This window comes from Hydra vulgaris, chromosome 12, assembly GCF_038396675.1.
Source record: "Hydra vulgaris chromosome 12, alternate assembly HydraT2T_AEP".
Taxonomy (NCBI): domain Eukaryota; kingdom Metazoa; phylum Cnidaria; class Hydrozoa; order Anthoathecata; family Hydridae; genus Hydra; species Hydra vulgaris.
Window position 1 is genome coordinate 46,120,001 of NC_088931.1, and position 24,544 is coordinate 46,144,544.

Genomic DNA, 24,544 nt, shown 5'->3' on the forward strand with positions numbered 1-24,544 from the left:
TTTCAAGAACTTATTTGTATATATACAAAGTGCTAATGATGACAAAAAGATTTATTACTAAAAATATTTCTAGTGTTCATTTTCATATACCCGTTTACAACATATTTAACATTGGCGACGAAGATGGGATTTATTGCATTACTTGATGGTTTAATTATTGTTGATTTTATTTTATGGTTATTATTATGAGTAGTACAAATTGATTAGTGCGTTAACGTGATGGCTTCGCATTTCGGAAATTTATCAGAATTCAACTCAGATGAGGATTGGGACAATTATGTCGAGAGACTAGATTTTTTCTTTATTGCTAACAACATTATTAATGAGGAGCAACAAAGAGTTATCCTTTTGAGTTCATGAGGACATGTGACATATAAGTTGTTCAAGTCTTTGGTAGCACCGGGAAAAACGAGCGATAAATCTTACACTGAGTTATGCAGGTTGATGAGCAACCACAAGAGTCCAACCCCAAATCCAATAGCTGAACGTTTCAAATTCAATTCAAGAAATAGAGACACTAGTGAATCAGTAGCAACATTTATTGCTGATCTCAGAGCTTTGACCACCCATTGTGCTTATGAAAATACACTGGATGAAATGCTACGAGACAGAATAGTGTGTGGGATTAACGACTCTCGAATTCAGAGGAGACTACTAAGTGAAGGATCTAACCTTTCTTTACAAAAAATATTAGACATTGTACTAACCATGGAAGCAGCAGCAAATCAAGCAGCAATAATTCAATGCCATCAAAACGTTACCAGCCCAGCAGCAATCAATAAAGTTGAAATCAAATCAGAAAGGCATTATAAGCGTGAATGTTTTCGTTGCAGAGGCAAACATAATCCAGAGACATGTTTTTTCAAAGATCAGGAGTGTTTTTTTGCCACAACAAGGGACACACCACAAGGAAATGTCGTAAAAAGAAAAGGGTGTCTAAAAATACAACAACCCAACAAAAGATAGACAAGATTAATGTAAATCAAGATGAAGAAGAGCTATATCGCATTCAAAACAAGTCGAGTAAAAGGAAACCAATCATGATTGACGTGGAAATTGAAGGTATTTGTACACAAATGGAACTCGACACTGGAGCATCTGTGTCAGTAATGAGTCTAGAAACATTTACGAGCTTGCAAAAGAAAGGACTCACGAGCAAGGAAGCTTATCCAACCAAATTTTTTTTTTGCGGACATTCACTGGGGAAGTAGTATCACCAGTGGGGAAAGTTGAGCTTTCGGTCAAAATAAATGGGCAGACTAATGTGTTAACTTTAATAATCACTCCAGGTAGAGGATCTTCATTTATTGGCAGAAACTGGTTGAAAAAAATTAAAATTAATTTGGAAAAAATATTTCATGCAAGCTCAGGAATCCCAAGAAGTCCAAATTCATCAATGATAAATACATTGGTTAAAAAATATTCTACAATGTTCCAAAATGTGCTGGGGCAGTTTAAGGATAAAGTGGTGCACATACCTATGCTGCCTAATGTAAAACCTAAGTTTTGCAGAGCACGACCTATACCATATGCTTTATTAGAAAAAGTGAATACAGAACTCAATAGGTTGATATCTTCGGGCATCTACAGTCCGGTAAGTCATTCCCATTGGGCAGCTCCAATCATTCCAGTCCTAAAAAAAGATGGCACCATTCGATTATGTGGAGACTATAAACAGACTGTAAATCAGGCAGAAGATTTATTTGCAACTTTGGCCGGCGGACAAAAGTTCTTAAAACTGGACTTAGCATTTGCCTATCAACAATTACTTCTTGATAAAAGTTTCTGTGAGTTGTTGACAGTCAACACTCATCGAGGTCTATTTGAACCTACACGATTACAGTTTGGGGTGCATTCAGCATCTGGAATTTTTCACCGAGAAATTGAGAAGCTAATTGGCAATTTGCCATTTACCAAAGTTCGAGTTGATGACATTTTAGTGTCAGGCCGGTCGGATGAGGAGCATTTAAAAAACGTTGAAAGGGTTTTACATATTCTAGAAAATGCAGAGCTAAAATTAAAGGAAAGTAATTGTGTATTCATGTCACCCAAAGTTGAATATCTAGGTTTTAAATTAACAAAGGATGGGGTAGTACCGCTGGAGGACAAACTTAACGCAATCAGGAATGCTCCTGAACCTAAAGACACTACCCAGGTAAAATCGTTTCTTGGCATGATCAACTATTACCACAGACATTTACCAAACCTAGCAACAATTGTGGAGCCACTCCATAGGCTTCTCAAAAAAGGCATTACTTGGTTGTGGGGCATGAAAGAATGGACAGCATTTGACAGTGCCAAAGCGGAATTATGTTTGCCTAAATTATTGATACATTATGATCCAAAAAAGGAGCTAATCTTGTCTTGTGACGCATCACCTTACGGAATCGGAGCAGTGCTGGCACACATCACATCTGAGGGAAGTGAAAGACCGATTACTTACATATCCAGAACGCTATCCACAGCAGAACAAAATTATTCAAATTGAGAAAGAAGCATTATATTTGTCGTGAAGAAATTGCATCAGTATTTATATGGGAGACATTTTACTCTAGTGACAGATCACAAGCCTTTGTTGGGTTTATTGGCAGAGGGAAAGCCTATTCCAGCCATGACCGCTGCAAGGATTCAGCGTTGGGCGTTAACCCTTTCTGCTTACAACTATTGTTTAAAATACCGTAGTGGGGCTACACATGGAAATGCAGACTGCATGAGCAGATTGCCGATTAAAAACACTGAGTCATCAGTCGCAGAGAATATAATTTTAATGATGGAGCTATCCAGCACGCCAGTCTCAGCCAAAGATGTCAAAATCCATTCAGCACGAGACCCAATCATAAGCCGAGTGTTAGATGGTGTTCTTAGTGGATTGCAGTTTCCCAATGAAAAAGGATTTAAACCTTTTGTAGCTAGAAAATATGAGTTAGGAGTCGAAGGAGGAATACTAATGTGGGGAAACCGGGTTGTAATACCCGCATCGTTACAGGAGATGATATTAAAAGAGTTACACAGTGCCCATCCGGGTGTGGTACGCATGAAAACTTTAGCGAGGAGTTACGTATGGTGGCCCAATATGGACAAATCGATTGAGGAAACGGTACACCGATGCCGGTTGTGTTAAATGCATCAAAAAAGCCCTGAAAGTGCGCCAATACACCATTGGGAGTATCTAAGTAAACCCTGGAGTAGAATACACCTTGATTATGCAGGTCCATTTTTAGGACACATGTTTTTAATTGTATACAATGCTTATTCAAAATGGATTGAGGCAATAGTGATGAAAAATGCCAAATTCGAAAACACCATTGAGCAATTGAGAGGTATATTTGCGGTTCATGGGATTCCCAAAGTACTGTCTTTGCTGAGTTTGTCAAAAGAAATTCAATAAGACATATTTTTACAGCCCCGTATCACCCTTCTTCGAACGGGCAAGTCGAACACACAGTGCAAACATTCAAGGAAGCGATGAAGAAGTTGACCGCTCAACAAGGCAATTCTATGGAAACTACGGTGAATCGATTCTTATATGCATACCGAATCACCCCTCATTCGACCACCGGAATATCACCGGCAGAGCTTTTAATGAAGAGAAAATTACGTAGTGCGCTTCAGAGCCTAAAACCGGATCTAAAAAAAAGTGTGGAAGAAAAACAAGAAAGGGCAGAAAGGTTCGGGAACAGGAAAACACACTTAAGGCAGTTCAACTGTGGGGACAATGTGATGGTAAAGAATTTCGGAAGTGGTCCGAAGTGGATACCGGGACGGATTATAAAACAAAAGGGACCAGTCAATTTTGAAATTTTAACTGACGACGTAGTTGTTCATCGACACATTGATCAAATACGGTTGCGATTTTCCGATTTACTGGAATACGATTCGAATCCTGTAATCACGTTTCCTGAAAGCACTAACCCTCAACCACCACTTCAAAATTCGTTACTAAACCCATTTTCGCTGCAACAAAGTACGCCTAACGCGAAAGAACTACCATACACAGAGGAACCAACAGCCAGCAATGCAGTGCAAAGTTACACAGAGGAGGACGGGGCTAGCAAATGTCCTCCCGTGGTTGAATCGAGTATTGCACCAGCGGAATCACGCAAGTCAGGGCGACTCCGACAGAAGCCAAAACGGTTTCGGGATAGTGAATAAAAAAGAAACTTATTGGTGGAGGTGTTGTGTTTGCGGCCCTATTGTAACACGGTATTTCTTAATTTAAAACATTTTGAATACATCACAGCAGGAGAGCGGAAAAACGTGCTAAAAGTAAGGCGGTTTTCTAGAACTTATTTGTATATATACAAAGTGCTAATGATAACAAAGAGATTTATTACTAAAAATATTCCTAGTGTTCGTTTTCATATACCCGTATACAACGTATTTAACACTAGTCAATCAAGTAATAGAATATTTTGTTCTAATAGATATTTTTTAACTGATTTAGCTGTGTGACATGGTGCCCCATCCTGCATGAAGGTTTTTTTTTCACCTGGACTAAACCATTCTGCCAATTGTGGCAACAATCTTTGTTCCAGGAATTTTTGATATTGTAACTGATTCATTATTCCCACTACAATATAGAGACTTCCCATTCCCCTTCCACATATCACTAACCAGGTCATCACAGAGGTGGGGTGTTTAACAGTTTGAATGATGCAGTCCAATGAGTATTTTTCCTCTTTTTTTCTTTTTACATATTGAGCCTTCTTTGTTAAAACTTGGAAAGTACTCTCCTCGCTAAAGCATACCTTAAAATATTATACAAGGAAATTCCTATACTTTTTTGCCCACTCCAGCCTTTTCTGTATCATTTTTGGAGTCAGTTTAGGCTTATTAGCTGGACGTCGTGAAATGTAACCAAGATCGTGTAGGCTACGTTGAACTGTTCTCTTCGACATTTTGACTCCAGATTGGTGCAGCTTATTAGTTATTTCATTGTTGGTGGCCTGTTGGTTTCCTGTGTGGTGTTAGAATTCTCTTCTTTCCACATTTACCAACCCTCTTTGGCATCAAGTTCTCCATATTAGCCATTTTTGTGTGTAAATTTTGTACAAAAACCCGGGAAATACCACATTTTCTGGCAATTTCTTGTTGAGAAAGATTAGTATTTATTAAAAGTGCCCTGATTTCAGCAATTTTTTGTGGTAACAAGTCCTTTTTTTTCCCCATAACTAAAATTAGATATCACATTTCAGTACTGCAGTTAAGAATTTGCTTTGGTACTTATAAGTTTAAAAATATCAAATCAAATACCATTATTTTTACTTTAAAGTAAAAAGAAATATTCAAGAAAAATATTTTTACTGATTTAAATAAATATTTTGGCGATAACCTAATAAACGAATTCAAAACTTTGGTAATAAAACTTAACAAGTGTACAGCAAAAAGATTATAATTAAGATGACATCATACAAAGTGGGTGTATGTATATATATATATATATATATATATATATATATATATATATATATATATATATATATATATATATATATATATATATATATATATATATATATATATATATATGTCATATATATATATATATATATATATCATATATATATATATATATGACATAAAGGTTGATTTATAAGGGAGTTTATTGGTGAATGTAGATGCTTTGATAAGTGAATGTAGATGCTTTTTTTGTTTATGAATTTAATCCACTACTTGTAGTAGTAGCAAAAATTATAACCGACACACAAAATGCATTTTGAAAGCATCTAAAGTAATAAATTAAAGTTAAATAAAGTTTGACGATAAAAGTTATGAAACTTTTTTTATTTTATTCTGTTAAAAACTTGTTTTTTTTTTTTTTTGAAATGACAAAATTCACGCCCTCATTAAGGTTTTTAATATTGAGAAAAAGTAAATGACAAAATTATCCGGGTAATACCTGGGTAATACCTAAGTAAATTTAAAGTTACCCATTGTAATGTAATGAAAGCGGTTTAATGAAAACGCTATTTAAAACCTTTAACAAAAAACTGCTATAGTCAGTGAAATTAATTAATTAAAAACCGCATTTACTTTTAATAATTTTATTTTATTATTTTTGTTTCATTTTTTTTAGTTGTAATTTGTTGTGTTTTGTTATTAGTTGTATTTTGTTGTGTATTTCTAATATTGGTTGTTGTGCTAAAAATTTAAATAAGCTCTTCATTGAAATATTGAATTTTTACAGTTTAATGGGGTTTGAAAAAGGAAAAATGTTATGAAAACTACAGATGATGTGGGTTAATTAACTCATTGTTATTGCACTTGTATACAGTTTATCTTGTTTAATGCAAATCTGAAAAGAAAAAAATTATTTCTGTAGTTAAATATTTTTGTGCTTTTGATATGAAGTTGTAGCATCATCTTTGCTCTTTGTGTATAGCTAGCAAATACAAATTTTTGGGTGAAAGATGATAAGATTATCAGCTAGTAATTACAAAAGTGTTTGCAATAATAAAATTTAAAAATCAAAATTATCTACTGCATTTTATCATAACTGTGTAAACCAAACACTTTTAGAGCTACCAGATAGAATAAATGCACCATAGATCTAAATTTTACAGATTTTTTAACTGTGTTGATAAAAAAATTTAAATTTAGTTTAAACTTAAATATTTGAGTTTTTCTGTAAAAAGATAGTTTGTAAAAAGTTCTATATCAAGCATTCGTGAAATAAAAGCTTTTTTTTTTTTTTTTTAAAAATTTTTTATTCAAATTTGTAATATAAAAACTAAAAATCGCAACAAAAAGATTAGAAATTAGTTATTTAGGTAGACCTATCTGCAAGAAACTAGAGTGGTGGAAAAATTTTTTTATATTTAATAATTGTTGGTAGATATACCTCTTGTTTAAAAATGAAGAAGTGTCAGACGTTGGTATTTTTTTTTAGCAGAAAAACGGATAAAAAAAGGTGAATAATATATTAAAATCATAATATAAAAAAAATACATCAAAGTTGTAATATTAACAAATGAGTAAGAGGGTGATTATATTAAAATTAACTATTAGAAGGCCTACAGAACTATGATATAGTTTTATATACATATACAACCCTCAGAATTAGGGTCAACATTGCTGAATGCGGACCTAAAAGTGTTTGAGGTCAGCAAAAAATTGCCAACCTCGTTTCTATGTTTATGGTCAAACCTTTGTTTTACATTTTTTCTGCCGACCTGATGCCGACCTCACACATTCTCGGAATCAGGAAAAATAAGGTCGGCAAATTAATGCTGACCTTATTTTTCCTAATTCCGAGGGCTGATATATATGATATAGTTATATATATACATATATATATATATATATATATATATATACATACATATATATATATATATATATATATATATATATATATATATATATATATATATATACATATATATATATATATATATATATATATATATATATATATATATGTATATATATATATATACACATATATACACACACATATATATATGTATACATATATATGTATATATATATATATATATATATATATATATATATATATATATATATATATATATATATATATATATATATAAACTACTAAATTTACTAAAATTATTTTATTTAAGTTATTTTTATGTTTCCAAAAGTTATGGTTTTTCTCATTCTCGGAATCAGGAAAAATAAGGTCGGCAAATTAATGCTGACCTTATTTTTCCTAATTCCGAGGGCTGATATATATGATATAGTTATATATATACATATATATATATATATATATATATATATATATATATATATATATATATATACATACATATATATATATATATATATATATATATATATATATACATATATATATATATATATATATATATATGTATATATATATATATACACATATATACACACACATATATATATGTATACATATATATGTATATATATATATATATATATATATATATATATATATATATATATATATATATATATATATATATATATATATATATATAAACTACTAAATTTACTAAAATTATTTTATTTAAGTCATTTTTATGTTTCCAAAAGTTATGGTTTTTCTCATTTTTGCATGGTAAAAAAAAAGTATCATCGTAAAAATGCTATTTTAATCTTGAATTTATTAGCATAATTATGAATTTATGACTGAATTAATTTAGTGTGAAAATGGAGCTAACATATTTAATTTTTTGTTGGTTATATTTTATACTTTATAAAATATATAAATTTTAAGAAAACAATGCAATAACTTTTGCAATTTTCATCTAACGTAAGTTAACAAAAACATGATAAAGTTTTATTTTTTCAAGAATTTAGTTAAAAACCTTAAATTTTTTAGTAACATATGAGAAAGAATATTAAATGTTAAGTTTTTACATTTAAAGTTTTGAATATCGATGGTTAGGTAAAGCACATTTTTATTTTAAATTTGTGTAATGTAAGTTAAACTAGATGCATTTACTAAAGTCCTGGCACTTTTTCGTTAAGTTTTTGTTGCTGTTGCATAATAAAAAGTATGTAATGAACACTTACGTCATTAGGTAATTCTTATTTGGTAATATTTTTGTTTTAGTAAAAAAAATTGTTTATAAATGCAATTAAGGAAGGACGTCCAAAGAGTATGTTACCCAATATTTGTCAATTTTTAACCTCTTTCCTCCTGTCACAAACAATCACATATATACATATACCTCTCCCTCTTAAACTGTGATAGCAGTTTTTACGTCAAAAATATTTTAAAAGATTTAAATGTAAATACTTATCAGCATTTTAACTAATGAAAATAGGATTTTCTTATTTAAATGACATAATAATTATTTATAAAGTTGTCATACTAAAGTAATTTTTCTTATAATTTAATAAATAATTTGTAATTTTATCATACTAAAATAAAGTTGCTCTTGGTCTTGCGGAAAAAACTGTTATCGTTTTGATAACTTTCATAAATGTTATGAAATATCACTCAGAAAAAGTACCACCAGTTTTTTAAAATTGCCTTAGTTAATTACATTTGATGAATGAGTTTAATTTTAGTTGTTATGTAACTCTAACTCTTAATAATAAATATAAAAAGTTTTTATTTTCTGAGTAACATAAGTTAAGTAGCATTTTTAGTAATAAGTTTGCCCTCTTTTGGCCTGGCTCAAAATTTTTTAGCTTATTTTATTCTTTAGACTAATAGCTTTCATACAAAATAGCTAAAAGTTTAATTTACAGTTTAAACAGGCAAATTTTTCATAAAGTTGTTGCCCGTGTAACAAGTTAAAAATGAAATTGCTCATATATATATAACTATATATAATTCTCAGATATAGAACTATTAGTTTCAGTAAATGCATCTCAAAACTAGGAAATAAATAAAATAATATTAAATTGTTCCTGATCATTTTTAAAAAAATGTTGCATAGAATAAAAGACTATATAATAAAAGATTATAAGTGGAAACATAAATACTATAATTACTTTGGTGAAACTACAAATGGTTTTGAGGATGGTTGAAAGGAGAAATGCTGTAAGAATTTTCAGGTGCCATTAATCAGGTATTAATGACTATTTGTAATCTAATAATCTTTATATCAGTAGAATTTGATCGAGGACTAAAATTGCTAGACCAGGTAATAAAAGTTTTAAAAATATTGTAATCAACAAGTTAAGATGGATTTTATTTATCAATAGGATGCAGTTTGGTGCTAGAAAAAAAAACATCCACGGTGATTATCTTTTCAGTCGCCATTAAAATGGTGATTGAAAAGTTTATCACCATGGATGGTGATTAACTTTTCAGTAAATCAAAAAATAAAAGTTTTGTCAAATATGGTATTTAGTAAAATTATTACAAAATTTGTAAAATTCCCATGAAAAGATGTTTTCCATCAAATGCAAACTTTGATGACTAAACATTGACCAAAATTTGACTAACTACCTCTGCTATTGCAGTGTGCATTAAATAATATCTTTAGATATAGCTTGTATCTTTATATTTTGTATATAGCTTTTGTATTTGTATTTATTATATAGATTTCCCAATATTATATAGATAATAATATAATATTATATAGATTGTCTTTATATTTTATAAATAGCTTGTTCTTTCATATTTTACATATAGCTTGTGTCTTTAATTATAACATAATCTGAGAATTAAAAGTTTGTTAAAAGTTACTCTATACAAAAAAATTCCCAGTCTTTTTTCTAGTTACGGCACTCCAGTTGTTGAAACCACTTTGTTTTTGCATTTTCTTACTACCAGTAAGCTAAACTCAATTCTAGCTCTACCTAATGATTATTTCATGTTTGAGCTTCTCTCGTAAACTAGATTGGAAAACTTGCAAAATATGTTTAAGAATACTTATTTTGATTTCGATGGTGAGATCACTTACAAATCTGTTGATTAAATAGCTCTTATCACATTCTAAATTCTTTGAATTCATTGTACAAATGAATTCATTATAAATAAATTCACTATAAATAAAACTTTGTATAACATTTGTCATCTTCATTTTAATAAAGACAAAAAATCTACTATTTATCAGAGAATAAAAAAGCAATGTATTCTTTGTTATGTCTTATTCTTATGGGTTATTATTCTTTAGGATAGATTTATGGTTTCCATGTACAAAATTTAGTTCAAAAGCATGACCACTGAAAAGTGGATCAAGAATACTTACATTTGTTTTGTATTTATTATAAAGATGAAAACTAAAATGTTTTTTTACTGTTGTGATCATCTTAACAGAATCAAATAGCAGTTCATTGTTTGCTTAAATTAATAAAAATTAAAACAGAAGCAGCAAATGCTAGTCTATGCAATTAAAAATTCAATTGAAGACCATCTGGAACCATATGAACTGTTTATACAGGCTAAAAACAACAAAAATAGTTTTAGCATATTTCATCTGTATATGATTAAATTTCTATGAAACTCATAAACTGAATATGTTAACTTAATAAAAAGTTTAACCTGCTAATACATTTCTGGTTTTTAAGATGATAAATATGAGGGCTTGTTCTTGAGATTTTTGATGAAAGCCAAGATGGTGATGTAAAGTTTATCCATATAGATGAATTGTAATTGAAGTTATGCACAATCAGGTCAGTGTTGAATTCTTTTGATAAAGTAATATTTCAAGTTAGTGCTCTATAAGGATAGATGTGCTCATAATTACAATTTTGCTAGGGATGATGGATATAAAACTATTATAAACAATATCAGAGATTTGTTATAATTTTTATTTTTAAGGAAAGTTACTGAATTTTTTATTTTTTGTTTTCAATTACTCATATGACTTATGTGCTATTCAATTCTATTTTTCACTACAAAAGAATCATTAGGCTATTATGTTATATGTTATATGATTGTATTATGTTATATTTGTGTGATAAGTTAGGTTTTTCAAATTTCATAATTTATATAAACTGTTTATGCCATATTATAGTTGAAGTAAAAATAAATGAAAAAAAAATTTTTTTTAGAAGGCTAATTTCCTATTAATGCATATTTTTTGTTTTTACAACAAGTTGTTCTTAATACAAAAAAGTGCTCTTAGTACAAAAACAAAATTTTGCGTCTATTGGTCTGGAACTGTAGTGTATCATAGTTTAAAAAGATCCCCTTCAAGTTAAATATTTTTGCAATATTTATTAATCTTATTTTGGAGTTTTTAACTAAAAACTCTAAGATAAGACTATTTTGGTAAAATAACCAATAAAAAAACGTCAAATAATCACCTATTTTATTTATATAATTATGGTTTGTCAAAAACCAAACAAAATGTACTGTAGGTAAATTTTTTTTTTGGTTTAAAAAATTGTAAAATTGCCATGAAAATGTAATGAAATATTATTATTTGAAAGGTATCAATTAGTTTTAGTTCTGAAGGTAGCTACTTGAAGATATAAAAAAGTGTTGATTTGAAGAATGTGTTAATTTTTGATTAAATACTTTTTTTCTTAACAATGTCTAAGATTTGACAAACTATTAAGCTCTACAACAAATTATTGACTCAATATCTGAACTCCGTCAAAATTTGGTGTGAATTTTAACGCTTTGCAAGTGTTAGTTTTTAGATTTGTTAACATTTGACTGGCGCTTTTTAGTAAAAAAAACTTTTTAAAAAAAATTAACTCTTTTGGGTTTGCTTTGTTTGATTTCATTTCATGTGTGAAAAATTTATTAAATGTAAGACATTCCATTTTGGGGAAACATTTCCGTCAATGGGCTACATTTTCTACATAAAATCTATAAGAGGTTTGAAGCACCCATTCATACCCTTTGGTACTTTAAAAATCCTAGTTTAAAAACTTATATGGATGGAGAGCCCACATTTATTACAAAATATGTGGGCTCTCCATCCATAAGCACAAATGTCCCATAAGTAGTAAGCAACCACAGTTGATATTTAACTGTGGCTGGGGCTGGCGCTGGTTTTGTGATTGGGGCTTTATAACATTACATATACATAGATTGATATATCCTGAAAATATATTATTTTTATCTATTTATATATGTATATGTATACATATAAAAACATCATTATGATCATTATGATCATCATCACAATCATCATCATCATCATCATCATCATCATCATCATCATCATCATCATCATCATCATCATCATCATCATCATCATCATCATCATCATCATCATCATCATCATCATCATCATCAATGGCTGGGGCTGAATTAGTGATTTGGGCTTCACAAACATTAATATTCTGAAAATATATATTTTTTGAAATTCATGTTATGTTTTGAAACTTGTTTGTACTATATGTAACACACTCTCTCCAAGTTTACTTATTTCTATCTTTACCTTTTACTTCTGAAGCTGCTACCTCTCTACATGCTGATATCCAAATCATCCTCATTGTTTAACATACACTATTCATATACCTTGTCTCACTCACTATTCCTCACTGATACACTCATTATTCCTAATGGCTGTCTAAGATCATAGCTTTTTTTCTTGTCTTGTTAGAGTCAAACCACACATTCATCTGATCATCATCTTCTCTCTCAGCAAGTACTATACTATATGAATAAGAGAGAATTGCTAAAATTGAAACAGCGCCATCTATTTGAACTTTTTTTTTGTGATTAGAAAATACCTATTATAGGGTTTTGTTCCCTGGAAGTCATTATCCTTTTGTTGCCATATTTAGTGAGAATTAGCAGTGTGAATTTTCTGATTTTTTCAAAAATTCCCCTTAAAAACTACAAGGAACATAATTGTATTTATATGGATGAAAAATTTCTGAAAGTTCTAATTTTTTTCTTATTATATGTTGTTTCTCCGCACTTGTTTTTCCGCACAGCGGCCTTGTTCGTTAAGTTTTGTGTTTAGCAGTTATAGAATTGAGAGTGAGGGTTATTACCACAATTAAGTAACCTCCTTGCCTGCTTCTCGGCCTTATGGAGATAAATTAACAAAAAAAAAAAAAAAAATCAGAAATCAGTGTAGTATGATATATAAGGAGGCTTGCTAAGTAAGTCTAACAAGATATAGCATTTTAACTAGTAAAGTCCCTTAAAAGCTACATGTTTCCCCCCTTAAATACTACATTACATTAGGTAAAATATGCCTCCACAAGCTTATTTAGAATAGGCAGGAATGGAGAGAATGTTTATACTAATCTAATTTAACTAAGAAATGGTAAAATGGTTATAACTGGTACCTTTCTGTTCATTTTGTGCTCATAATCTCTAATCAATGATATTTATGTATGTATATTCTTTATTTTTAGTGTTTAAATTAGATAATAGTTTGGGAAAACCGTAATTTAATTTTAAGATTTCTGCTGATAGAAAAAGAAGTAGAAAAACAAAGCCAGAAACTTGAGCTGAAGCAACAGTTTACAGAAAGGACATAAGAGCTAAAGAAAATAAAATATCAGAGGCAGTAGATTGGTGCACAGAAAATAAAAAATGAGGACAGGCAGCATTAAAAACAGGAAAGTTTCCTTTAATTAAAGATCGTGATACAATAGACAGAAGATTAGATGGCAAAGTTAAGGATGTAAAAAAGGAACATTTGAGAGTGTTACATTCTGATGATGAGAAGGAAATAGTTTGTTTTATCTGAAACAAAAACAAAGCCCACCAAGGACTCTCTAAGAAAGAAAGTTCTGAAATTATTTTGGATGTGCTGAAAATCAGAGATCATTTGAACAAAAGTGGAAAAGGTGGAAGAAAGTTTATAAAACTATCAGCAAGTGCAAAAACAGCCCTACAAAATGGAAGGTAAGTAAGTTTTTTCTTTAAACTAATTTATCAACATCCTAACAGGTACAAGGGTACAGTAGATATTAAATAGTTGTAAAATACAATTACCTTATTATCGAAACTATTTAGATTTGGAAAATCATTTTGGAGAAGATGGCATGCTGAACATGATGATATTGTCATTAAGAGGCAAGGTTGAGTTAAAATGAACAGAGCCCTAAATTGTACTAGGGAGATGCCTACAGCTCATCTAGGTACACATTTTTTATCACATTGTTTTTTTTAGCTTAGCCTAAATATAAAAATATCTATTTTCAATTTCATTCTCAAGTGTTCTACAACTTGGTTTTTATTCTTGAATAAGTTTATATGTTTTGTACGTTGATACTTGATTATATTTTTAATTTAACAACTTTTTTTTATCCCAGATGCCTTAGCTGATGAGTTGATTGCTTGTAGTATAATGTAAAACTATAAAAAAACAAAAAATGGTATATGGTTTGGCAAAATAGCAACAGAAAGAGTTTTCAATCATGATGAAACACCTCAGTTTGTCAACTATGGTGTAGATGATACTGCCACTGGGTTAGTTTATGCTGACAAAGGAGAGACATGTAAAAAAATGATTTGCGAAAACAGTGAGTGCGTAAATATAAATCTATTTGTTTCATTATCAGGTGAGCCAACTAAACAACTTTTCACAACTAAAGTTGTGGCTTTTATAGTTTTATATTTTAAAAAGTAAAGTATAATATTTATACTTTGAGAAGAAGTTTCATTGTGTCAGGTAATATTTGCTGGCAAAAGGCATAACGAGCCAGATGGCACCACAAAAACCTGTCAGTAACATCAAACATTTGATCATCTTCACGGCAGAGAGTGGTTCGCAAGATAACTGTTCATTATTGGCTGTGTATAAGAAACTTGATAAATATCTCACCTAACAAGACATAGAGTGACCAGTTGTGCTTCTATCAGATGGTTATTTGTTGCGGTTTGACTTTAAAGTTCTTAATTTTTTGCGTGAAAAGCAAATCAATTTATTTGTGTCTCTGCCTGATACTAATGGAGTCACACAGCTACTAGACCAAGCACCAAATCAACAGCTCTATCGATATATTGTAATAACACGCGAGCTCTTTTCCTCTTTCCAGACAATAAATCGAGAAAGTTTCATGAATATCCTAGGAACAATGTGGAACAATTGGGCATCCATTGCCAATATCGTAGCAGTTGCTAAGAGAGTTGGTATAAGTAAGAATGATCTTAATGTTGATGATATGCAACAGGATAAATTTGAACAAGCAGCTCTCCTTATTGATAAAACTGATGATTTTTCTCTACAATCTTCTACTCCTAAGAAAACAAGGAGTGTGACCTCAAAAAATGGACCTTGGCAACAACTCCAAGATCACAAAATAAAGTTGCCCAAACAAAAGGAAGGCATGGTTCAGCCGAATATTGAAAATCAATGTATGAGATGTCACAATCATTCATTGATTAATCATATGAGAAAAGCCTCAATTTAGCAGAAGTGCCTGGTTTACTTTCAGTAAACTAGGTTAAACCCAAGGAGGTTAATCAAACAAAAACAACAAGGGTCACTAATGTGCATGGACCTATGGAGGCTCAAGATGTGCTTTCAAAAGTGGCTTCTCTCAAAGGAGAAAAACAGAAAAAAAATCGTGATTCAGAGGAGAAAAAGAAACATAAGCTCCAAGAAAAACAACTCTTTTATCGTTGCAAACTGTAATGCTCTTGTGTAGAAGAACGTCTTGCAAAATCTTTAAAAGAGTGTTCATTCCATTCTTAAATCTATATGTACTAAAATGGCTTGCCGCATTGATAACAAAAAGTTGACAATGATTCTCCCTGCATTTGCAGCATCATCCTCTGATTCTTTAAAAAAACAAACACTATTTTTGTTCTGATTCAAATATTTTAAATCTAAGTGACTCAATGTTTTTTTAAATAAATTATTTGTTTATTGCATGTCTCTTTTTCAGAATATTTTATGCTATTCATATTTTTTTGTCATTTTATGTTATTTAAAAAATAATTATTGCTGTTATTAAAGCTCTTGTGTTAAATCTATACTTTTCTTATCATTTTTCATATTTTCTATTATTCAAAATATACATTGTTATTGTATTAAAAACTAGATTTCCTATTTTAAAGCTAGTGACCCCTTAAAAACTACATCTAAAGCACAGCAAAAAAATTTTTTAAGAGTTTGTAAATTAGTTAATATTACATTGGTGGATTAAGTATAACATTATCTAGAAATAAGATAATTGCAAACTTAAAATTAAATTATTAAACAGTAGGAGGTCATAATTAAACTAAAAATTTGATTTGCATTCTCTTTTTGAGGACTTTAAATTGTAAAAGAGGTAAATTTTTAATGAATTTGTCATCTAAGATGTTTAGAGATACTGATTCAATAATTGTTTAATAATTTCATTGACATTAGTGGAACCCAGAGCTGAATGTTTGTATGTGTAGTGTTTAAAGGGTATGTGTTTTTAATGGAGTTCTACCTGTAGGGGCTGGCAGAATTTTTCCCCCTGAATGTTGACAACATCCACAATAACAAACAATTAATTACACTACAATAATTTAATATTATAATAATTATAATAATTTAATATATTATTTTCAACAATACAACAATCGTAGGGTGTGTGAAACTTAATCAAGCTTCATTCGTCTAGGTTTCATCTGGGCAAAACCATTTAACACAACTTCAAGATCAAGGTCATTCACTAAGCCTCTTTCAATTGTTAGCAGTGCTAAGGCCGACAATCTTTCCTCGCTCATAGTGAACCGTAAATATAATTTAAGGAGCTTTAATGTGCTGAAGGACCTTTCTGCTTATGCACTTGAAATAGGTATCGTCATGTATTTTTTATACAATGTTGTGATATTTGGGTTAATGTCACAGAGATCATTAGTTAGTATAAATTTCGTGTCCATTTCTTTAAAAAGAATTCTGAATGAAAGAATTTCTTGAACAACATCATCCAGAGTTGTGATATCAATTGGATATTGCTCTGAGAGAAATTTGATAAGTTCCAAACTATCCTCATCCTCATAATGCTTTGGATCTAGACATTTGAACTTTGAAGCAATCTTCATGAACTGTTGAAATCAATTCTTTATTGTGCTGACCACAGAGTCTAGTTAGACCAGGTAAGTATCCACCTCATAATTCTTTCGGGTATCTTCTTTTCTCTCGTCAATTGCAAGCTTGTCATAATGTTTTTTCTTTTTTCCAACTCTTTTATGCTTATAAGCTGTTGCTATGTTATGCATTTTAAAGCAAAGTCATTGACTTCTTTTTCCAGATCATTCAAACTAGCATCATAGTTTTCTCTAATATTGTTAAGTTGGGATTCAAAGATTTTGATCTAGCTGTTAATAACAACCATGTTTATAGTACTCTTCTGTACGTTTATAGTACTCTTCTCTAAGTATTGAGACAAATGAAAAGCCAGTGTTAACTGCTTACTCTAAAAGACTAGATGAGCAACAAATTCAAATTTCTGAAGAACTAGAATTCCCTTAGCTACTGCCAAGTGCTTAACTGTACAATTTTTTATTTGCCCTGCACCAAATTTTATCAAACCTACAACCAATGCTGGAAGATTCTGTAAAATAGAATAAACAGCTACTTTTCTAGATGCCCATCTTGTGTCGCTGAGATGTTTCAGACTTAGGGCAAAGTTTTCCACACTCTGACGTTGCTCTTTTTTGAGCAAAGTTAACCTAGGCAAACTGCTAGTAAAAAATGTCTATATGGTTTCTAAAGTGCTAAAATATAATTTTAATTGTACATTAGAATATACATCATCGATCAGCACCAGAATTAAGTTGTGGGCTTAGCAATGTGTAAACAAAGCATATGGTGCAATATCTTTAACCCTTTCCTGCAAGCCAGAAAATTCACCAGACATGGTGTTTGCACTATCATGTGACTGGCCATAGCACAGTGCTGCTGGGATACCCAGTTCATCTTAATTTATTAAAAAAGGTTTCAGTATTTGCAGTGGGTGGCTCTAAGAACTGAACGAGCCTTTCAGTTGAATCTCCACCAGCTGTAACATATTGCAAAGACATAGAAAATTGATCAACTTGACTTATATCTATGGTGGAATCCATAATAACTGCAAAATACTTTGCTTTAATTTCAGATGCCAAAGACTGTATAAGGTCATTCTCGATGTCTGGACTGAGATAGGAGGCATTGCGGTAACTTTGATTGACATGCTGTTCTAATACATTGTCATATTTAGCAAAAAGCTTTATGAGTTCGAGAAAATTACCTTCATTACAGGAACCCCTACCACCAAATTCTCTGTGTCCACGAAAAGCCAATCCTTGTTTGCCTAAAAGCAATACTCCATCTATGATAGTCTTTAAAGTTCTCCTGTTTTTTTCTATCTGTCTTCTCTCTGAGGCCACAAGCTCTGCCAAAACCGTTTTGTCATTAGAAATGCGAAACTTGGTTAAAAATAACTGTCTCACAGATTCTTTCTGGCTTTTTGATAATTCGTGCTTCCCAATTTTGGAGACACCTTTTGTAAAATTTGAACAATCTTTTCGACAATCGCTCCAGAAGCAGTCTGCTCAATTATTGCTGAAAAGCCAACAGGCAAAACAAAACATAGTGTTAACTTGTGGGGAATAAATCAACCAGTGACGATTATGTTCCTCTTCTTGTGAATCTTTTAACAGTTTCTTTTTGTACCACTCTGTGCTAAAGTGCCTTCCCTTGTCATCTTTTGTGAAATCATTAAAGGTATCACAGAGTGCTAACTAACACGGCCCGTATTGTAATAAGTCTCGAATAACTGCAGGTGTGATGCTTTCATTACAAAATAAGTGAGGGTCTCTTGGGTAGCTTATTTGGAAATTAATAATGGACTTCATCAAAGTAGTATGATCTGTGACTGAGTCACTATCAACAGGATTTGTGACGACTGTAAGTCCTGTTACCGAGTCACAGTCATCATGTTATGGTGGTATATCAGCATGATCTGCGACTGAGTCTCTATCATCAGTATCATGTACAACGAAATCTTTTGGTGTTTCTATAGGTTTTAAATATATAGTCATAGATTATGCGAAAAATTGATAGAAAAAACATAGACTTGTGATTTAACAACTTAAGACACCTACTAAAATGGGAAACATGTATCTGTGCCCTTTATGAGGACATTGTGGCTATGTTGGCGCATTTTTACAATTTATTATGTGATGAAATTAAACTGTAATAAAATAATATCAAATGAAAAAAACTGTCCCTGAATTTCAAAAAGGAGCCACAAGCTCCAAATTTTTTTGCAGGGGGAGCATTTGCTCCCCCTGTGCCCCTTCTGCCTACACCTCTGGTTGAAGATAATAAAATCAAAAGGTTTAGGCTCCATTTAAAAATAAATAGCTAAAATCTTAAACCTCAAAAATAGTACTTTATTTAGTGATTTTCAATTTATAAAATAAAAGGATGTCATAATAGTTAAAGCTCTTGTACAATTTCGAAATTTAAACTTTTACTATTTTTCGTACAATTTATTATTTGTAGAATTTCATTTTGCTCAAGCAATTTTAATCCTGTTATAAATGAAGTGTTTAAGTTTTTGCTGTAAAGATAAAAATGAATTGATTTCTGTTAGTTTTACTAGGTTTTTTTTTTAAAGAAGCAAGCTGTTACGATTAAGGCATCAAGGTATTTCAATTTTTTATTGGAAATTTGGAATTGAAAATTTGGCATTTTTATTGGAAAATTTGGAATTTTGGAAAAAAAAGGTCACATACTATCCACAAGCTTCCTTAAGCATAAAGGTTGTTTTCACTAACATAAACATTAGTGTTGCTTGTTATTTATAAGTTTCTACTATTATAAACATAGATATCACTAATAACTTCCTAAAATTTCAGTGTTAAAAATGTCTACGGTTATAGCACTAATTTTAGTTTTTTTATAATAAAAATACTTTGAACAATACATTATGAACTTGCTGCCAGATTTAATGTGTGTTTTCAGTATAAAATATGACTAAGTTGTTTAAATGTTTTCAAAATGTAACTTAATTACTGTATTTTCAAAAAGAATAGATTTACTAGACAAATACTTTGTCAAATTTACTTTTAGTTATTTGTTATTAGCTGTCTAGTGAGTTTATTCAATTGAAAATTGTATGACTATTTATTGTTTTTTTATTACATACTTTTTTATAATTTCTTTTAATTAATTTTGGTACAAAAAATAGTTTTACTTATAAATTATTACCTAATTGATTTTTTCCTCCATTTTTATTTGTAGATTAAAGTTTTTTATGTAAAGTTTATAGTAATGTTGCTTTTTAAAAATCCTAAAATGTTTCCTAATAGTAACAACTATATAATTTTTAAATTTATTTTAAAATTATATGAAATGTTAGATGTGATTATGTATCCTGTTTAAATTTATAGCAAGAGTTTACTTATGTTATTTGGAAGCCAATCTCAGATTTATCTGTTATGGTTGATTATAATGATCCTGTTGAATATGGCGTTATTACAACCAAAGAAACAGGTGTGTATTTTCATTTAATATTTCACACACTTAAACACACTTTGTTAAAAATTTGTATGTAAACACATTCTGTTAAAACTTTTTTAATACAAAAAAATTGTATTTAGGTATTGTAGTTAAGCAATCAATGCAAAATTTTTAGGTTTCAAAAAGAATAAGACAATAGATTATTATAGTTCATGGTATTTCTTATATATTATTAGAATAGATTATTATAGTTCATGGTATTTCACTTCACTCTACCGTTAGATTCTCTCTATCGTTAGATATTAGAATGGTATTTCTTATATATTATTATAATAGATTATTATAGTTCATGGTATTTCACTCCACTCTATCGCCTTTCTCTTTGTTCTATATCGCTCTCCTTCATCTCAAGACTGCACTCTTTTTGATGTTCGTATTGATTGATCATATTGACCAAGCCCTCTCTCTTTATCCATCAGCTAATACAGTTGTTGTCGGTGACTTTAATGCTCACCACTCAAAATGGCTTGGCTCTAGTGTCAGTGATTCTGCAGGCATTAAAGCCCACAACTTTTGCCTTTCTCAATCCCTAACTCAAATAATCAACTTTCCAACTCGCTTTCCGGACAACCCGAATCATTTACCTTCTCTACTTGACTTATGTCTTGTTTCTGATCCTAGTCAGTGCTCAGTTTCTCCACATTCACCCTTAGGTGCTTCTGATCACAGTTTGATCTCTCTAAAACTAATATCTCATTCTTCTTCATCATCTGAATCCCCCTATCATCATACCTTTTACAACTACCTTAAAGCTGACTCAAATTCTTTCCGTGATTTTCTTTGTGATGGCCCTTGGGTAGAAATATATACAGTGATATAATTTTAATAATAAAATAATGATCTAATAAACTTTTAATAAATTAAGTAAATAAATTAACGTAATTTTTTTATTTGTTACTCACAAATTTTTTATATCATTTTTATATCATTTTTATATCATTTTTATAATAAAAAAATAATTTGTAGTTGCAAAGCCGCAATTAGAAATTTAAGAAATAATCATTTTAAAAATTCAAAAATATAACATATATTAATTCATTTATGCAAATGTCGATAAAAGAAAGAAGTTTGTTAATATCAAATATTTTTAAAAATACAATATTAAATTTAATTATTTAATATTAAAAAAGAAATAAAATAAACATTCTCTTAAAGTAATAATAAAAAAGCTGTTAAATAACATTTAACTCGTTTTGTGATAATTAATATTACTGCAGTAATTTAAAAAGGTATTTGAAATAATGTCTTTATAAAATAAAAAAATAAAGATAATTTTATGAAGTCAAATATTGCGTTAAGCTATTGCATTAAGCATTTTATATGCTAAGTATATTTACTTTAGTACATGCATTAACTGAAACATGCATTTAACCCTAATACTAGATATAATCCCAAGGTTATGAAATTGAACCAAACCTATACCTACTTAACTAAATTAACCCTAATGTTATGATTAACTCCAACGCTATTATAACTTTATATTATTATATTATTATTATTATATTATTCTATTTTTATATGATTGTTTATTAATTTCTGCTTTTATCAACTGATTGCAGAATTTATCCGTCTCATCTTGTATTTTTAGAAATTAACTGAAATTCTGAAATGTTATAAAATTGTAAAACAATAATGATTTCAAGATCTAAAGCTTCAAAGAATCGTCATATACTTTTTGGAGAAGGTCGTGAATTACCCAATTTTTGCTTGCCAACCCACAAGCAAGTAGGTAAAGCATACTTGTCTGAGAAGAATTATGAAACTGAACCACTACGGTCTGTTTGCAAGAGACTAGCAGAGAAACTTTCTCAGATATGGATTAAAGCATCAGTTCCTACTATAAGTCTTCGAGGCATAGAATTACAGCTGGAGAAGTACATAGGCAATGTTCAGTAAGTGATTCAATCAAAGTCTGCAACAGTCAAACAAGATGAAATAGAAAAAGATCTTGACACATTGTTTGACATTTGTTCGTGTAAATGCAAAGAACTTTCGTCTTGTTGCTGTCCAATGGTTCTGAAGGTGCCAGCAATTGAGCATGACTTCCTAACTGATCAACGCACTATACATGTTGACAGAATAGCTGGAATCGACAAGAAGGAATCCGCACGTGCTGAGAGGCGTTTAAAACGAAAATCTGTTTCATTATCAAAGGAAGAGACTGCAGTTAAGTGTGCCAGAGTTGTTGAAGCATCTGATAATGAATCAGATAATGAAACAGACAACAATTCTGACACCGAAACTTATTCCCCTTCCATATCAGATGTCGATACCGAAGTCACATCTACTCGTCTGAAAAACCGTTGTTTAAAAAATATTGCTCTACAAGCAGATGGTTTTGGCATATCAGATAGAGCAGTTGCCGCGATTGTATCAGCAACTCTGGTTGATTTTGGTATAGAACATATGGGGCCAGTGGATCGGAATAAAATTCGCAGAGAACGAAAACTACTGAGAACATCCTGTAAAAATGCTGATTGTAGAATTACTGGATTGTATTTTGATGGAAGGAAAGATCAGACTTTAAAACTTGAGGGGGATAGGCAGACTGTGATTTCTGAGGAACATATTTCCATTTTATCAGAGCCAAATTCAAAGTATGTTGATCATTGTACGCCAACAAGTGGATCAGCCAAATCCATTGCAGATTCAATAATTGATACTGTTGACTGCACGAACCTTGTTTGTATTGGTTCTGATTCAACTAACGTTAATACTGGTTAAAACAATGGAGTTATACGCAGAATGGAAATTGAACTTGGTCAACCACTGCACTGGTCCATTTGTCTTTTACATCTGAACGAGCTTCCTTTGCGACATCTTTTTCACTCCTTAGATGGTGCAACAACTGGTCTTTTTCAATGTCTGTTCAGAAACCCATAGTCAGCTTTGCCATATTTGTTGGTGAACCTATTATATGCAATAAGCAGTTGTTAAGCAGTGATCAACTGTACTTTTTCGAAATTGTTAATGCGGTGAAGACAGGTGTTGTACCAGATAGATTTAATTCTAGAACACCTGGGCGACTAAACCATACAAGGTGGTTGACACTAGCAAACCGTGTTCTATGCCTCTATATATCTACTGAAGATCCATCAAATGAACTAATACTTTTGGCTAAATTTATTGTGAATTCATATGCGGTTGTTTGGTTTGACATTAAGAAACATTCAAACTGCTGTAATGCTGCTCCACACTATTATAAAATGATAGAAATATCACGATTTCTTCCTGTGCATTATCGAATAATTGTTCAGCAAGTTTTGAAGCGCAATAGCTACCCGGCTCATATCGAGAGCATTATTCTGGCTATGCTCAAAGACAACCGTCAAGTGATCCGTAAGCTTGCGTTGAAGAGAATTCTTCGTGCTCGTGAAGATGACATACCAAATCGAAAATTTCAACTCCCTGAGATACGATTTCAAGCGACTAGTTATGAAGAACTGATTGACTGGCAAGCACAGCCCCGCTTGGAACCTGTTCTGACAAAACATATTCCAACTGTACAAATATTGGCATGGCTTTCGTCAGTTGAAGACATAGTTATTGACATTGAGCCATTTTCATGTCACAATCAAAGTGTTGAATGTGTGATTAAAATTGTGACTGAATCAGCATCCAAAGTTTATGGTCATGAAAATCGTGATGGCTATATTCGCGTTCAACTGGAGCGCCGCAAGTTGATGCCTCACTTTGACACAAAATCTGAATTTAAGAACATTTAAGTATAG

At 30.7% G+C, this 24,544-nt stretch overlaps 1 protein-coding gene across 1 annotated transcript in view; it reads left to right on the top strand.

Annotated features, from left to right (window-relative positions):
* The window catches only part of LOC100198864 (TBC1 domain family member 15), a 158,659-nt gene that overhangs the window by 11,107 nt on the left and 123,008 nt on the right, over positions 1 to 24,544 (top strand). The window contains exon 3 of the mRNA XM_065813453.1: positions 20,684 to 20,786. Coding sequence (XP_065669525.1) covers positions 20,684 to 20,786 — 103 coding nt within the window. The remainder of the gene's footprint in view (positions 1 to 20,683; positions 20,787 to 24,544) is intronic.